This window comes from Nesoenas mayeri, assembly GCF_963082525.1.
Source record: "Nesoenas mayeri genome assembly, chromosome: 2".
Lineage (NCBI taxonomy): Eukaryota > Metazoa > Chordata > Aves > Columbiformes > Columbidae > Nesoenas > Nesoenas mayeri.
Window position 1 is genome coordinate 5,823,121 of NC_137543.1, and position 13,527 is coordinate 5,836,647.

The 13,527-nt window shown below is 44.2% G+C and overlaps 1 protein-coding gene across 27 annotated transcripts in view; it reads left to right on the forward strand.

Annotated features, from left to right (window-relative positions):
• PTK2 (protein tyrosine kinase 2) overlaps positions 1-13,527 on the forward strand; it is a gene marked incomplete at both ends in the record, with an annotated part of 129,689 nt that overhangs the window by 55,578 nt on the left and 60,584 nt on the right. For 26 of the 27 annotated variants that reach the window (XM_080339663.1, XM_080339661.1, XM_080339659.1 and 23 more), the window contains 2 exons: positions 1,576-1,693; positions 10,350-10,380. In XM_080339663.1, coding sequence (XP_080195789.1) covers positions 1,576-1,693; positions 10,350-10,380 — 149 coding nt within the window. Of the gene's footprint in view, positions 1-1,575; positions 1,702-10,349; positions 10,381-13,527 lie in introns of all 27 variants that reach the window. The other variant, XM_080339645.1, reaches the window with a different exon arrangement.

Genomic DNA, 13,527 nt, shown 5'->3' on the forward strand with positions numbered 1-13,527 from the left:
TTGGTGCTGTTACAATTAATACCTTGTCCATATGTCTCTCATCTCCTTTTCTATCTTTTCAATCTTGTTTGAAATTGGTAAGGTTACTTTTCAGGGCAAAGAATAAATTACAGAATCCCAGAATGTCAGGGATTGGAAGGGACCTGGAAAGCTCATCCAGTGCAATCCCCCCATGGAGCAGGAACACCCAGATGAGGTTACACAGGAAGGTGTCCAGGCGGGTTGGAATGTCTGCACAGAAGGAGACTCCACAACCTCCCTGGGCAGCCTGGGCCAGGCTCTGCCACTCTCACCAGGAACAAGTTTCTTCTCAAATTTAAATGGAACCTCTTGTGTTCCATTTTGTACCCATTACCCCTTGTCCTATCATTGGTTGTCACCGAGAAGAGCCTGGCTCCATCCTCCTGACACTCCCCCTTTATATATCTGTAACCATGACTGAGGTGACCCCTCAGTGTCCTCTTGTCCAGCTCCAGAGCCCCAGCTCCCTCAGCCTTTCCTCACACGGGAGATGCTCCACTCCCTTCAGCATCTTTGTTGCCCTGCGCTGGACTCTCTGCAGCAGTTCCCTGTCCTGCTGGAACTGAGGGGCCACAACTGGACACAATATTCCAGGTGTGGTCTCCCCAGGGCAGAGCAGAGGGGCAGGAGAACCTCTCTGACCTACTGACCACCCCCTTCTAACCCACCCCAGGTACCATTGGCTTCCTGGCCACAAGGGCCTAGTGCTGGCTCATGCTCACCCTGCTGTCCCCAGGACCCCCAGGTCCCTTTCCCCTACACTGCTCTCCAACAGCTCGTTCCCCAACTTACACTGGAACCTGGGGTTGTTCTGCCCAGATTCAAGACTCTACACTTGCCCTTGTTCTATTTCATTCAATGTTTCCCGCCCAGCTCTCCATCCTGTCCAGGTCTCTGATGGCAGCACAGCCTCTGCCGTGTCAGCCACTCCTCCCAGCTTGGTGTCACCAGCAAACTTGCTGACAGTCACTCTGTTCCCTCGTCCAAATCCCTGATGAATATATTGAATAGCACAGGCCCAGCACTGCCCCTGAGGCCCTGCACTGGATCCAGGCCTCAACTGGGCTCTGCCCCATTGACCACGACTCTCTGGCTTCTTCCCTTCAGCCAGTTCACACTCCACCTCACCACCCGATCGTCCAGACCGCGCTCCCTCAGTTCAGCTGTGAGGATGCTGTGGGAGACTGTATCAAATTGCTGTAAAAGGGTGAAAAAAAGATGCCACCCATGTGAGAATTGTCGTAATTATAGCCGTAAAAGTCATAGAAGTTGTAATGAAGAGTGGTTGAGTGAAAGTTTAGCTGGCGGCCTCTTAATAAACCCAGATTAATGTTACGTCTGGGTGGAGGGTTTTATCAGCTGTGCTTTCCAAACCTCGCATTTTACATTTGCTACATAAAAGGTAAAGCAAAAACCGCACCGTTCTTTGCTCGCCCGCGTTTCTCTGTTCACCGCGCGTGCCGAGCTGTGGCGCCATGACTCAGCCGCTCTGCTCGGCGCTTGCAACCGCAATAAAACCTCTTTGTTGGTGCCGTGTTTGTTTCCCCTCTGTAGCCTCTGACAGTGACAGCACCGTCATTGACCATTGCGGAGAACATGGCTGACCTGATAGACGGGTATTGCCGACTGGTGAACGGCGCCACGCAATCCTTTATCATCCGGCCGCAGAAAGGTAAGGAGGTGTTTAGTGCTAATACGTATATTTACTGATGGATTATTTTGTATTTGAATCGAAGACATGAGATATCAGCCAAAACCTCGCTTGGAGGCTCTTTTCTATCAGGGAGGAACCATGAGGTGTTTTTGTGATGCAAAGCACTGATAGTGAATGTTACGCAGTCAACATCACTTAATGGCTGGTAATTTAGACCAGTTTTCAGTAATCACTGCTTTACACTCCTCTAAACTTAAGTAGCAGTTATAGATAAATTGTAATTAAAGGCACTTCTAACAAGAAGGTGTTGTCCTGAGGTGTGGTTCCCTAATAAATAACTGGAAACTCAGGGGTTGGTTAGTACGTTTAGTACTAGGAAATAAATAACTGGAAATAAACTAGGAAATAAACTAGGAAATAAATAACTGGAAACTCAGAGGTTGGTTAGTACATTTAGTACTAGGAAATAAATAACTGGAAATAAACTAGGAAATAAACTAGGAAATAAATAACTGGAAACTCAGAGGTTGGTTAGTACGTTTAGTACTAGGAAATAAATAACTGGAAATAAACTAGGAAATAAATAACTGGAAACTCAGAGGTTGGTTAGTACGTTTAGTACTAGGAAATAAATAACTGGAAATAAACTAGGAAATAAACTAGGAAATAAATAACTGGAAACTCAGAGGTTGGTTAGTACGTTTAGTACTAGGAAATAAATAACTGGAAGTAAACTAGGAAATAAACTAGGAAATAAATAACTGGAAACTCAGAGGTTGGTTAGTACGTTTAATACTAGGAAATAAATAACTGGAAATAAACTAGGAAATAAACTAGGAAATAAATAACTGGAAACTCAGAGGTTGGTTAGTACGTTTAGTACTAGGAAATAAATAACTGGAAATAAACTAGGAAATAAACTAGGAAATAAATAACTGGAAACTCAGAAGTTGGTTAGTACGTTTAGTACTAGGAAATAAATAGCTGGAAATAAACTAGGAAATAAATAACGGGAAACTCAGAGGTTGGTTAGTACATTTGGGTACGGTTCTGACTAGTGATAATTATTGGAAATTTCTGCCTTCCTCCTGCATACTAAAAATGTCTCCGGGTTTATTTTTATAACTTTAAGAGAAGTCTCGTGAGCCTTTCTCATAAAATAGAACTAAAGAAGATGCATTTTGTCGTGTCGATCGGTTGTTTCCATAGCAACCCAAAAGCGGTGAGACGAGGACGCAGGTACACCTAACTTTAAAGAGACAACTTTAATTACATTTCATTAGTATTTCTAATTTCAACCAGCTTTAACTATTGGAAAACACCCAAGCAAAGCTGCTTAGGAATGGAAGTTTCTATCCTCCTGTGCTAATCTTTAATTCTGGAAAATAATTCACCATTTTTCATGTCTAAAACAATAACCTCTTTCCCTATTTGTAATATAAGAAGCACACAAACCATCTCAGCATCTCTCCAGTGTGAAGCTGATTCTCTTTTTAGCCATAATATTTTTGCTCCTCTGTGTCCTGCTTTTCCCTGGTCTGTAGTTATTCAAATGGGGGGATGTTATTGATGTAGTTTGGATCTTTCACAGCTCCACAGAAAGAAAAACGCAAAACCTTGAAACTCAGACATTCAATAATGAAGAAATGGGACTTAGGGTGTTAGATGTTTTGAGTTAGATGGTTTAAATTAGTCTTAGTGGTCATGTTTGTTTGTTATTTCTGACCCTTAGCATGTGTGACTGACTTAGCTCCAACAGAAGCTGCTTTGTTAAATTTGCGTTAGTCATGCAGCCGTATCGCCAACCAAAGGAAAATCTCCCTCAACACAAACTCAGCTTTTCCAGCCAACCTGGTGCGCAGCTCCTTGGTGAAAAGCCACTGGCACTAAGGTTTGACACCAGAACGATAAGCTAGCAACAGTGATAACAGAATCACACAGCCATTTTGGTTGGAAAAGACCTTTAAGATCATCGAGTCCAACTGTTAACCCAACACTTTCAGGTCTGTAACCCTTGTCCCTAAGAACTTCATCTATGTGTCTTTTAAACCCCTCCGGAGATGGTGACTCCAGCACTGCCCTGGGCAGCCTGTTCCAATGCCCGACAGCCCTTTCTGCAAAGAAGTTTTCCCTACTATCCAATCTGAAAATAAAACAGGCAGCACAAACCAAGTTTTTCACTCCGTTAGTCTCACCTGTACCCGTGAGTGATTGCCATGTGCCTCCTTTTCTCTGAAAAACCATGCTTTGGAGTTTGTTACAATCCCTGTTATTCAATCCCAGTGCTTTCTAATACCCAGTGGATTGGCAGTTTTTCTGCCTGAACTATAGTAGCCAAAGTTGAGCTGTTAAAAGTTTTTCATATATTAGAGTCATTTAATCATTTTGATGGAAGAGACCGTCAGGATCATCAAGTCCAACCATTAACCTAACCCTGGAACTAACCCATGTCCTTAAGAACTTCATCTAAATGTCTTTTAAACCCCTCCAGGGATGGTGACTCCACCGCTGCCCTGGGCAGCCTGTTCCAATACCTGACAACCTTTTCTGTGAAGAATTTGTTCCTAATATCCAATCTGAACCTCCCCTGGTGCAACTTGAGGCCATTTCCTCTCATCCTGTCACTTGTTACCTGGGAGAAGAGACCAACCCCCTCCATGCTCCAAGCTCCTTTCAGGCAGTTCAGAGATCAGAAGGTCTCCCCTCAGCTCCTGTTCTCCAGCTGAACCCCCCAGGTCCCTCAGCCGCTCCCATCACACTTGTGCACAATCTTAACACGTTACCTGTCCCCACCTCTCAGCTGTACTGAGTTAACGGGCAGCTCTGACCCTGCCCTATGCTCTTTAGAGGCTCATGTGTTCAATTCTTGCCACTTCTGCACTGGTGGTATTGCAGAAATCAGGTTCTTTCAGTCTACATTGCCTGTGTGATAATCAGCATGTCCCTCTGCTGTTAGAATTACTTTTCTAACCTATATACACATGCCCTTAACTCGACAAAACACCTCTGTCCACTGCTTTCCGGTTCTGTTATTCACAATAGCAGCCTCGAGGCTTTTGTTGAGTCTCATCTCTGCTCATCCCATGTACAAGCTTCCAGTGCTGGGCATGGTGGCATCAGTTATGTGTTTCTGTTTCTCAGCCCTGCTCTGCTCTTCTTACCCAGACATGGAATCATTTTCATTGATCATGGAACCATTTTGGTTGGAAAAGACCTTTAAAATCATCAAGTCTGACTGTTAACACAGCCAAGTCCACCACAAAGCCATGTCCCTAAGAACCTCATCTATGCATCTTTTAAACCCCGCCAGGGATGGTGACTCCACCACTGCCCTGTCCAGCCTGTTCCAATGCCTGACAACCCTTGTGTAATAGGAAAGTCCAAAATACCTCAATATATCCATCAGAAAAGTTGTTCAGCTACTACTTATGTGACCAGGACAATGATTCAAAGAATCATAGAGTCACTTTGGCTGGAAAAGACCCTCAAGATCATCAAGGCCAACCATTAACCCGACACTGACACTAAACCATGTCCCTAAAAGCCTCATTTATGCATCTTTTAGACACCACAAGCTTATACCACATGTTTTCCCCACAACTTCACGTTCAAACCCAAAGTCTCCACAGGATTTACCATGTTCTCTTCAGTACTTACTTCTTCCATGGTGCAACCACCATCTCAGATCAGCAGGACACATGGGGCCTGACTTATTGCTGCTCTAAGTCGCAATAAGAATTGACCCAGTCTCTTTGCACTTTCTAATTCTTTTCTGACCTGCCTTCCTTATCCTTCAGCTCTTATGTCTTCCAAGCTCACTGAGCTCTATTGAGGGTATGATCTCTGATTTTGCTGTGATTTGTTCGGTACTAGGCACAGCTGTGCCTTGCAGTCTGGTTTGCCGGTAGGCACGAATGCAGAATAAATCAATGCTTTTAATGGAGTGTGTTCATTTGTGTGATATTCTTACTGGTGTATTTTAACACAGAGCAAATGAGCGCTGATTGAGTTAAAGGAACGTTAAATAGAGCTCTGGTAACGCTCCTCTTCAGGCAAACATTAAGACAGTTAAAACAAATTGTGGGGCTCTTTTGTCGGAGGTTTCTTGGGTTTGAAGTTCAGAGCAATACACAACATGTTAATTAAACATTTCATAGAGGAGCTGGCCCCACCATGAACTGCATTCCCAGCTCCCTCCTACCGTGAGCTTTGATTATACACAGCACATTGAAACGAATCATGTAGCAACTCTCCATCCAACAGATGGGATTTCTCCTCTCTTGGAGCTTCCTCATCCCCTCTTTGTTGTAAATTTACATATTCATTGCAAGGGTCCTCATAAATTATCATTCTTGATCGCTAAAACAACCTGCGTTTTTGTGATATTATGTGTCTCGCTATCTGTTAATAATCCAGTTTTTCTTAATTTACCGAGAGCACTCAGTAGTGTTTAAGACCTGGGTGGTGTTTGGCATATTTCCATTCAGTTTGTTTTATTTTTCACAAATATTTTGGTATATAGGTCCCTTTAGACCAATATGGAAACTTTAAACTTTATAGTTATGTTTCCATTATCAAACTTAACTCTTAAAGGCAAAAAGCATAGATAGAAATATAAACTGATATTGCAGAGGGTTTTACTGATTGGACTATGCACTAAGTAGCTTTCCTATGATCTGAGTTCAGTAGCTGAATTTTCTGTCTATTAATCACTTTAAACAAGATTTATAGGTAATGCAAAATTCTCAAAAGTCTTACAAAAGGATAAAAAGAATCTGGAACAAAAAAACCCACCTGAATAACAGCAGTAGTTACCTGATTCATTTCTTTATACCAGAACCCACCTCTACATTGAAACGTTCCTTTGAATCTAAAGGGATTATAGCTGGATGAAAACTCGGAATTTTGAGTTTCAGAACACCAACATTTCAAAATGTGTGATGTTCTCCAAATAAGTGTTTTCTCTTTTCACACAAATTACCCGTGAAGAGCATTTTCGTTTAGCGGAATGGCAACATACGTTCTAATTATGACAATACTGTCATTGCTTTTACTAATTTGACCCCTCACTGATTTTGCTTCCACGCTAATTTCGGTCAGGTGAGAGGACAGTTTACATTGTGGTAAATCAAAATACTTGAGAGTATTTCCCATCTCCTGAAGCCGGGGGTTAGAGGAGCCTAAAATGACAGTACAATGAGGAGGTGAGACCCTCGCCCAGGTTGGCCAGAGAAGTGGTGGATGCCCCATCCCTGGGGACATCCCAGGCCAGGCTGGACGGGGCTCTGAGCAACCTGAGCTGGTGAAGATGTCCCTGCTCACGGCAGGGGTGGCACTGGGGGAGCTTTGAAGGTCCTTTCCAACCCAGACTACACCGTGATTCCATATACACAATAGAACTCCTTTCCTTGACCATCACGACTTTATGACGACAAATTCCCAACACCGGCATCCAAGCTCCCCACAATTATTGCACTCTCTGGAATTCTCCAGTCTTGACTTTTGGCCATGATCTCTTCCAGTTACTGGTGTTGCCTTGAACTCCTGAAGCCCCATGTTGGGCACTAAAAAGGTGTTTTAGCCCTGGCTGGTGGCCAACCTGAGCTCGCTGCTCCTCAGCAGGTCAGGGGGAGATAAATAGGATGAAGAAATCCATGGTTTGAGATCATGGAATGGTTTGGGTTGGAAAGGACCTTCAAAGCTCATCCAGTGCCACCCGTGCCATGAGCAGGGACATCTTCACCAGCTCAGGTTGCTCAGAGCCCCGTCCAGCCTGGCCTGGGATGTCTCCAGGGATGGGGCATCCACCACCTCTGTGCCCAGCCTGGGCCAGGCTCTCACCACCCTCATGGGGAAGAATGTCTTCCATATAACTGATCCAAATCTTTCCTCTTTCAGTTCAAAGTCATCACCCCTTGTCCTGTCACCACATGCCCTTCTAAAAAGTCCCTCTCCAGCTGTCTTGTAGGTCCCCTTCAGGTACTGAAAGGCCAAAATAAGGTCTCTCTGGAACCTTCTCTTCAGACTGAACACCCCAACTCTCTCAGACCCCCCCAGCAGAGCTGTTCCAGCCCTCTGACCATCTTCATTCCCTCTGGACTTGATCCAGTAGATCCATGTGCTTATGTTGGGGTCCCAGATCAGCCCCCAGCACTGCAGGGGGGTTCCATGCTCTCCCTGCTGCTCCCCAGGGCTGAACCCGCGTCATCTGCATCTCCCCCCCATCACCCACTTCTTTGCAGCGCACAACAGCGTGTTCCTCACAGAATCCCAGAGTGTCAGGGACTTGAAGGGACCTGGAAAGCTCATCCAGTGCAATCCCCCCATGGAGCAGGAACACCCAGATGAGGTTACACAGGAAGGTGTCCAGGCAGGTTGGAATGTCTGCAGAAAAGGAGACTCCACAACCCCCTGGGTAGCCTGGGCCAGGCTCTGCCACCCTCACCAGGAACAAGTTTCTTCGCAAATTTAAGTGGAACCTCTTGTGTTCCAGTTTGTACCCATTACCCCTTGTCCTACAATTGGTTGTCACCGAGAAGAGCCTGGCTCCATCCTCCTGACACTCACCCTTTATATATCTGTAACCATGAATGAGGTCACCCCTCAGTGTCCTCTTGTCCAGCTCCAGAGCCCCAGCTCCCTCAGCCTTTCCTCACACGGGAGATGCTCCACTCCCTTCAGCATCTTTGTTGCCCTGCGCTGGACTCTCTGCAGCAGTTCCCTGTCCTGCTGGAACTGAGGGGCCACAACTGGACACAATGTTCCAGGTGTGGTCTCCCCAGGGCAGAGCAGAGGGGCAGGAGAACCTCTCTGACCTACTGACCACCCCCTTCTAACCCACCCCAGGTACCATTGGCCTTCCTGGCCACAAGGGCCCAGTGCTGGCTCATGGTCACCCTGCTGTCCCCAGGACCCCCAGGCCACTCCTCTGCCACTAACACCAACAAAATCAGTTGTGCCTCCTGGAATTTGGCCACGGACACCTAAAAGGAAGAGGATCAGAAATAATGATTATTTAGTTAGGTTGGGTCCACACACGCTCTTTGTTTTTCTAACCAGTCTGGAAACAAACATTCATTTAACTTGGGTCAGAGTCTGTTTTTCTCAGTCCATTCCCATCTTTTCCTTTCACCGTTTTCCATCCGTCTTCAATTCCTTGCACCCTTGTCAGCCTTTACTTGTTAACTATATCCTACTACTGCTCCTCAACTAACTGTGTGATACTTGTATTTGCATTCTCCTTATCTCACCAGACGTGTAGAGCAGGTTTACTATAAAGATGGAATCAGTTTTGTTGCGAGATGTTTTATGGCAACTCCTGATTTCTATTCCACATTGATAGGAGGCTGTTCAGTTAAGTTGGGACTTTCAGGAACACAATCAAAATCTCATTGTTAAGGAAATTCAATACTGCACTGCAATTTAGTAAAGTCCTTTTAACACAGAAGTTTGTGTGTTTTAGTATCACTTTCTAAACCTTTAAAAACAACCAGACTGCGAGTGTGTTTCACCGGCAACACCTGCAATTCATCAGCAATATCTAAACCACTAAATCCATCGCCAAGTGTAGGAGCGGTGTTGGAATAACTGGCAGGAGCAGCGTGATGGTGTAAACCAGAGCACAGGATGCTGTCAGAAATAATGACTGAGCCAATGGAGATATCAAGAGCAATTTAAGGTTCTTTAGGGCTTGTTTCACTTCTTTTCTGCACCTTCCTTGTTGACACCCCTGGTCGGACAGATCCAAACAGCCCCAGGTTGGTGAGCCAAATGATGCTGTTCTGCCTTTGGACCGCAAAGGTGAAACTGTAGTTTGCTTCTTGTAATGTCTGGAAATTGCAGAAATTTTAACATAGGATGCAAACATTAGGTGATTTTGTGTAAGCAGCATATGTCACCATATTCTAAGTGTGGCTGCTGCATTTTCCCTCGAGTCACTTTATCAGCGCTACAGTGATTGAGATATTTAATCCCATTTTAATTGTCTGCCTTCCCTGCATGTTTTGATCCAGCAGAACCTGTTGGTGTTTTACTAAAGGATTAGTAAAGGTCCCCGTCATCCTTCCCCATAGGAGACCAAGTGTCTCATCAAATCAAACAGGGAACAGAAAACTCCAATATGTGCATCTAGGCTTTTATACACAACACCATTATTGAGGAAAGACTTGGAAAATCGTCTACAAAAAGCACATTTCGTCTTTGGCTACTAAGTATTGCTATAGTCTAATCTCAATGAAATGTGAAATCAGTATGATAAGTTACGTGCCTCAGTGATTTATTTCAGTTGTTTTACTTAGGAGACCGTATTGGCTTCAATTGTTTTATGTATATGGTAGCACTTAGCATATCTTGGAGATAAAAGCAAAGCACTTGTTACCAGAGAGATGTGATGCTGTCAGACTTTCTGCAGGTGATTTATTGGAGTTATTTGTTACGAATAAAAAAGAACTTTTATGTTCTGTATACGTTGTTCTCTCAGATGAGAGTTTGCCGGAAGGTCTGAGAAGTTGTGATAATATCCTGCTTTTAATAGATGTATAGAATGGGCCTTTGAATGGACAGAAGTTTCCCTGAGAGATTGAGATGATGATTGTTTCGGGCATCTATACATTGCACATCCAGAGAGGTTATTTGGAAACTGTAATTGAATCCTGTTTTCTTTTTGTTTACACAGAAGGTGAAAGAGCTTTACCATCGATACCAAAGTAAGTTTTACCCTTTCTTTTATTATATATTAAAAGAAAATGTTTTGAAAACTAGTTTTGCTTAAGCGACGCTTTCGGACTTTTTGTACGTGCTTAATGTTCATTGTTGCTGTTGCGTTGTAGGACAAACAGCAAGCGGGTATTTGGGACCATGGGGCATAAATGACTGACAGCAGCATGAAACTATAAAGAGACCAGAAATAAAATCTGGCAAAAAAAGTGCATAATGCATCGATCATATTTGACAGTAACAAGGGAAGGATGTTTTGGAAAAGACTTGACTAGGATCCAGGCTATTGATTTTGAGTGCATGAGTAAATTGAATTATAGGAGTGATGCTAACCGGTTTTTGAATTGAGCTTCAATCTGTGAGTCTATGCTCTTGTTTTTCCTATTTCTCCCCATTTCTGCTTAGGTGAAATACAGAAAAGGTGTTTTTTCTCCTATCATAAATCTCTGTCACCTTTTATTAATAAAGATCTCTATAGTGAGGCCAATCTAAGTTGGAATCTCTAGGTTCATTGTAATAAAGAGTATTGCTTACGTAGCCAATATTTTTTAATCTCTATTTAAAGTATAGTAATGTAGGAAGATTCTTCTCTGGCAATAATTATGAATTTGTAGAAAATACTGATCTGTGTCAGGTAAATAGAGTTGTGTTTTTTTCTCTGGTTATTTTTATGGTGATACTGTGTCCAGGTGTGCTGAGACTCCTTATAACAGTAAGAATTCTTACATAAAGTATGCTAAACTTACCTCTCTGCATTTTTCTCCTTCCCAAGCTTTAAGGTAAACAAAATATTTCTATTTCTAATTTAGAAATATATATATCAGTGTGAACTAAGAATCCTTATTGTTGGAGTTGGTGATTGTCACCCTTGAGCCTCATCAACCAGTATCACCAGATCCAACAGCAGGAGATTAAGCTGAAAAACCCAATGCAATTTAGCAGTTTGTAGCATCTTATCTCACCCTTTTCTTTTGGGACACACGGCCTGTGCTGGCTCTGACCTTATTCTATTTCTTCCATGATTCCTGGAAGGAGTCCAGAATTATTATTATTAAGTTTACGGTTATTGGGTGGAGTAGAGAACACGAGAAACTGGCCCCTTAGATACCAGTGGTTGCTTTTCCTTCACAGGTCCTGCTCCCATCCTCACTAACCAGGGGGTTTTATCATGATGCAGAACAAGTAAAAATGCAGGGAGGAAAAGGAAATTCAGTTTAAGGCTGGAAGCACTAGAATTAGTGAACTTCAGCATGCACTTCACAGAATCCCAGAATGTCAGGGGTTGGAAGGGACCTGGAAAGCTCATCCAGTGCAATCCCCCCATGGAGCAGGAACACCCAGATGAGGTTACACAGGAAGGTGTCCAGGCGGGTTGGAATGTCTGCACAGAAGGAGACTCCACAACCTCCCTGGGCAGCCTGGGCCAGGCTCTGACACCCTCACCAGGAACAAGTTGCTTCTCAAATTTAAGTGGAGCCTCCTGTGTTCCAGTTTGAACCCACTGTCCCTTGTCCTGTCATTGGTTGTCACCGAGAAGAGCCTGGCTCCATCCTCCTGACACTCACCCTTTCTATATCTGTAACCATGAATGAGGTCACCCCTCAGTGTCCTCTTGTCCAGCTCCAGAGCCCCAGCTCCCTCAGCCTTTCCTCACACGGGAGATGCTCCACTCCCTTCAGCATCTTTGTTGCTCTGCGCTGGACTCTCTGCAGCAGTTCCCTGTCCTGCTGGAACTGAGGGGCCACAACTGGACACAAGATTCCAGCTGTGGTCTCCCCAGGGCAGAGCAGAGGGGCAGGAGAACCTCTCTGACCTACTGACCACCCTCTTCTAACCCACCCCAGGTACCATTGGCTTCCTGGCCACAAGGGCCCAGTGCTGGCTCATGGTCATCCTGCTGTCCCCAGGACCCCCAGGTCCCTTTCCCCTACACTGCTCTCCAACAGCTCGTTCCCCAACTTACACTGGAACCTGGGGTTGTTCTGCCCAGATTCAAGACTCTACACTTGCCCTTGTTCTATTTCATTCAATGTTTCCCCGCCCAGCTCTCCATCCTGTCCAGGTCTCTGATGGCAGCACAGCCTCTGCCGTGTCAGCCACTCCTCCCAGCTTGGTGTCACCTGCAAACTTGCTGACAGTCACTCTGTTCCCTCGTCCAAATCATTGATGAATATATTGAATAGCACAGGCCCAGCACTGCCCCTGAGGCACTGCACTGGATACAGGCCTCAACTGGGCTCTGCCCATTGACCACGACTCTCTGGCTTCTTCCCTTCAGCCAGTTCACACTCCACCTCACCACCCGATGGTCCAGACCGCGCTCCCTCAGTTCAGCTGTGAGGATGCTGTGGGACACCGTGTCAAATCCCTCACACTTATGGAAGAGGAAATCTTTTCTTTACTTAAATAGATACAACTGAGAAACACAAAACAACTTTCCAATTACGTGGGGTTTATCCTTTTATTTCTAGGGATTTCTGGGCTAAAATAAGGTTTGAAGGAAAAGCTTCTTCCCATTTTTTGGGACACTTTACCAGAACTAAGTTTGTACATTTAAGTCAGTTTAAACGAGGGCACCTCATACGCTCTGATTGTGGAATGGGCTTTTATGAGATATACAACACTATTAGCAAACACCTTCTTCCATCTGGAAAGATTTGGCTTCGCCAGATGAAATTCCAGATTTCTGAAAGCATGAAGTGCCATAATTTTGCTGTCTTACTATTAAAATTGTGTTTATTTATGTACCTGAAAAAAATCGGGATAATTCATTGGAATTTCTGTTATTAATGAACATTTACAGCTAACCATATTTATATTTGCTTTTTAAAAATTTACTCAATGTGCAAATCAATTTGAAATTGCACAGGGTGGGTTCGTCTTACAGATGAAAACTCAATCCGTACTTTATTTCCAGTAAATAACACAGAAAATAGAAGCACCATCAAACTATGTACATTGGCAAAGTATAGACGTTGGATCGTTACGCTAATTAAAACTGTGACGTTCTTCCTCCCCGGGATGGGTTGGAGATGGTAGATTCCCTTCTGTCTTTTCTCCCCCTCCAAAAGCCACAGTGGGAGATTCCTTGGCCCCGTTATTACTAATTCCCGGGTAGGATGAATTCTCAGCCTGTG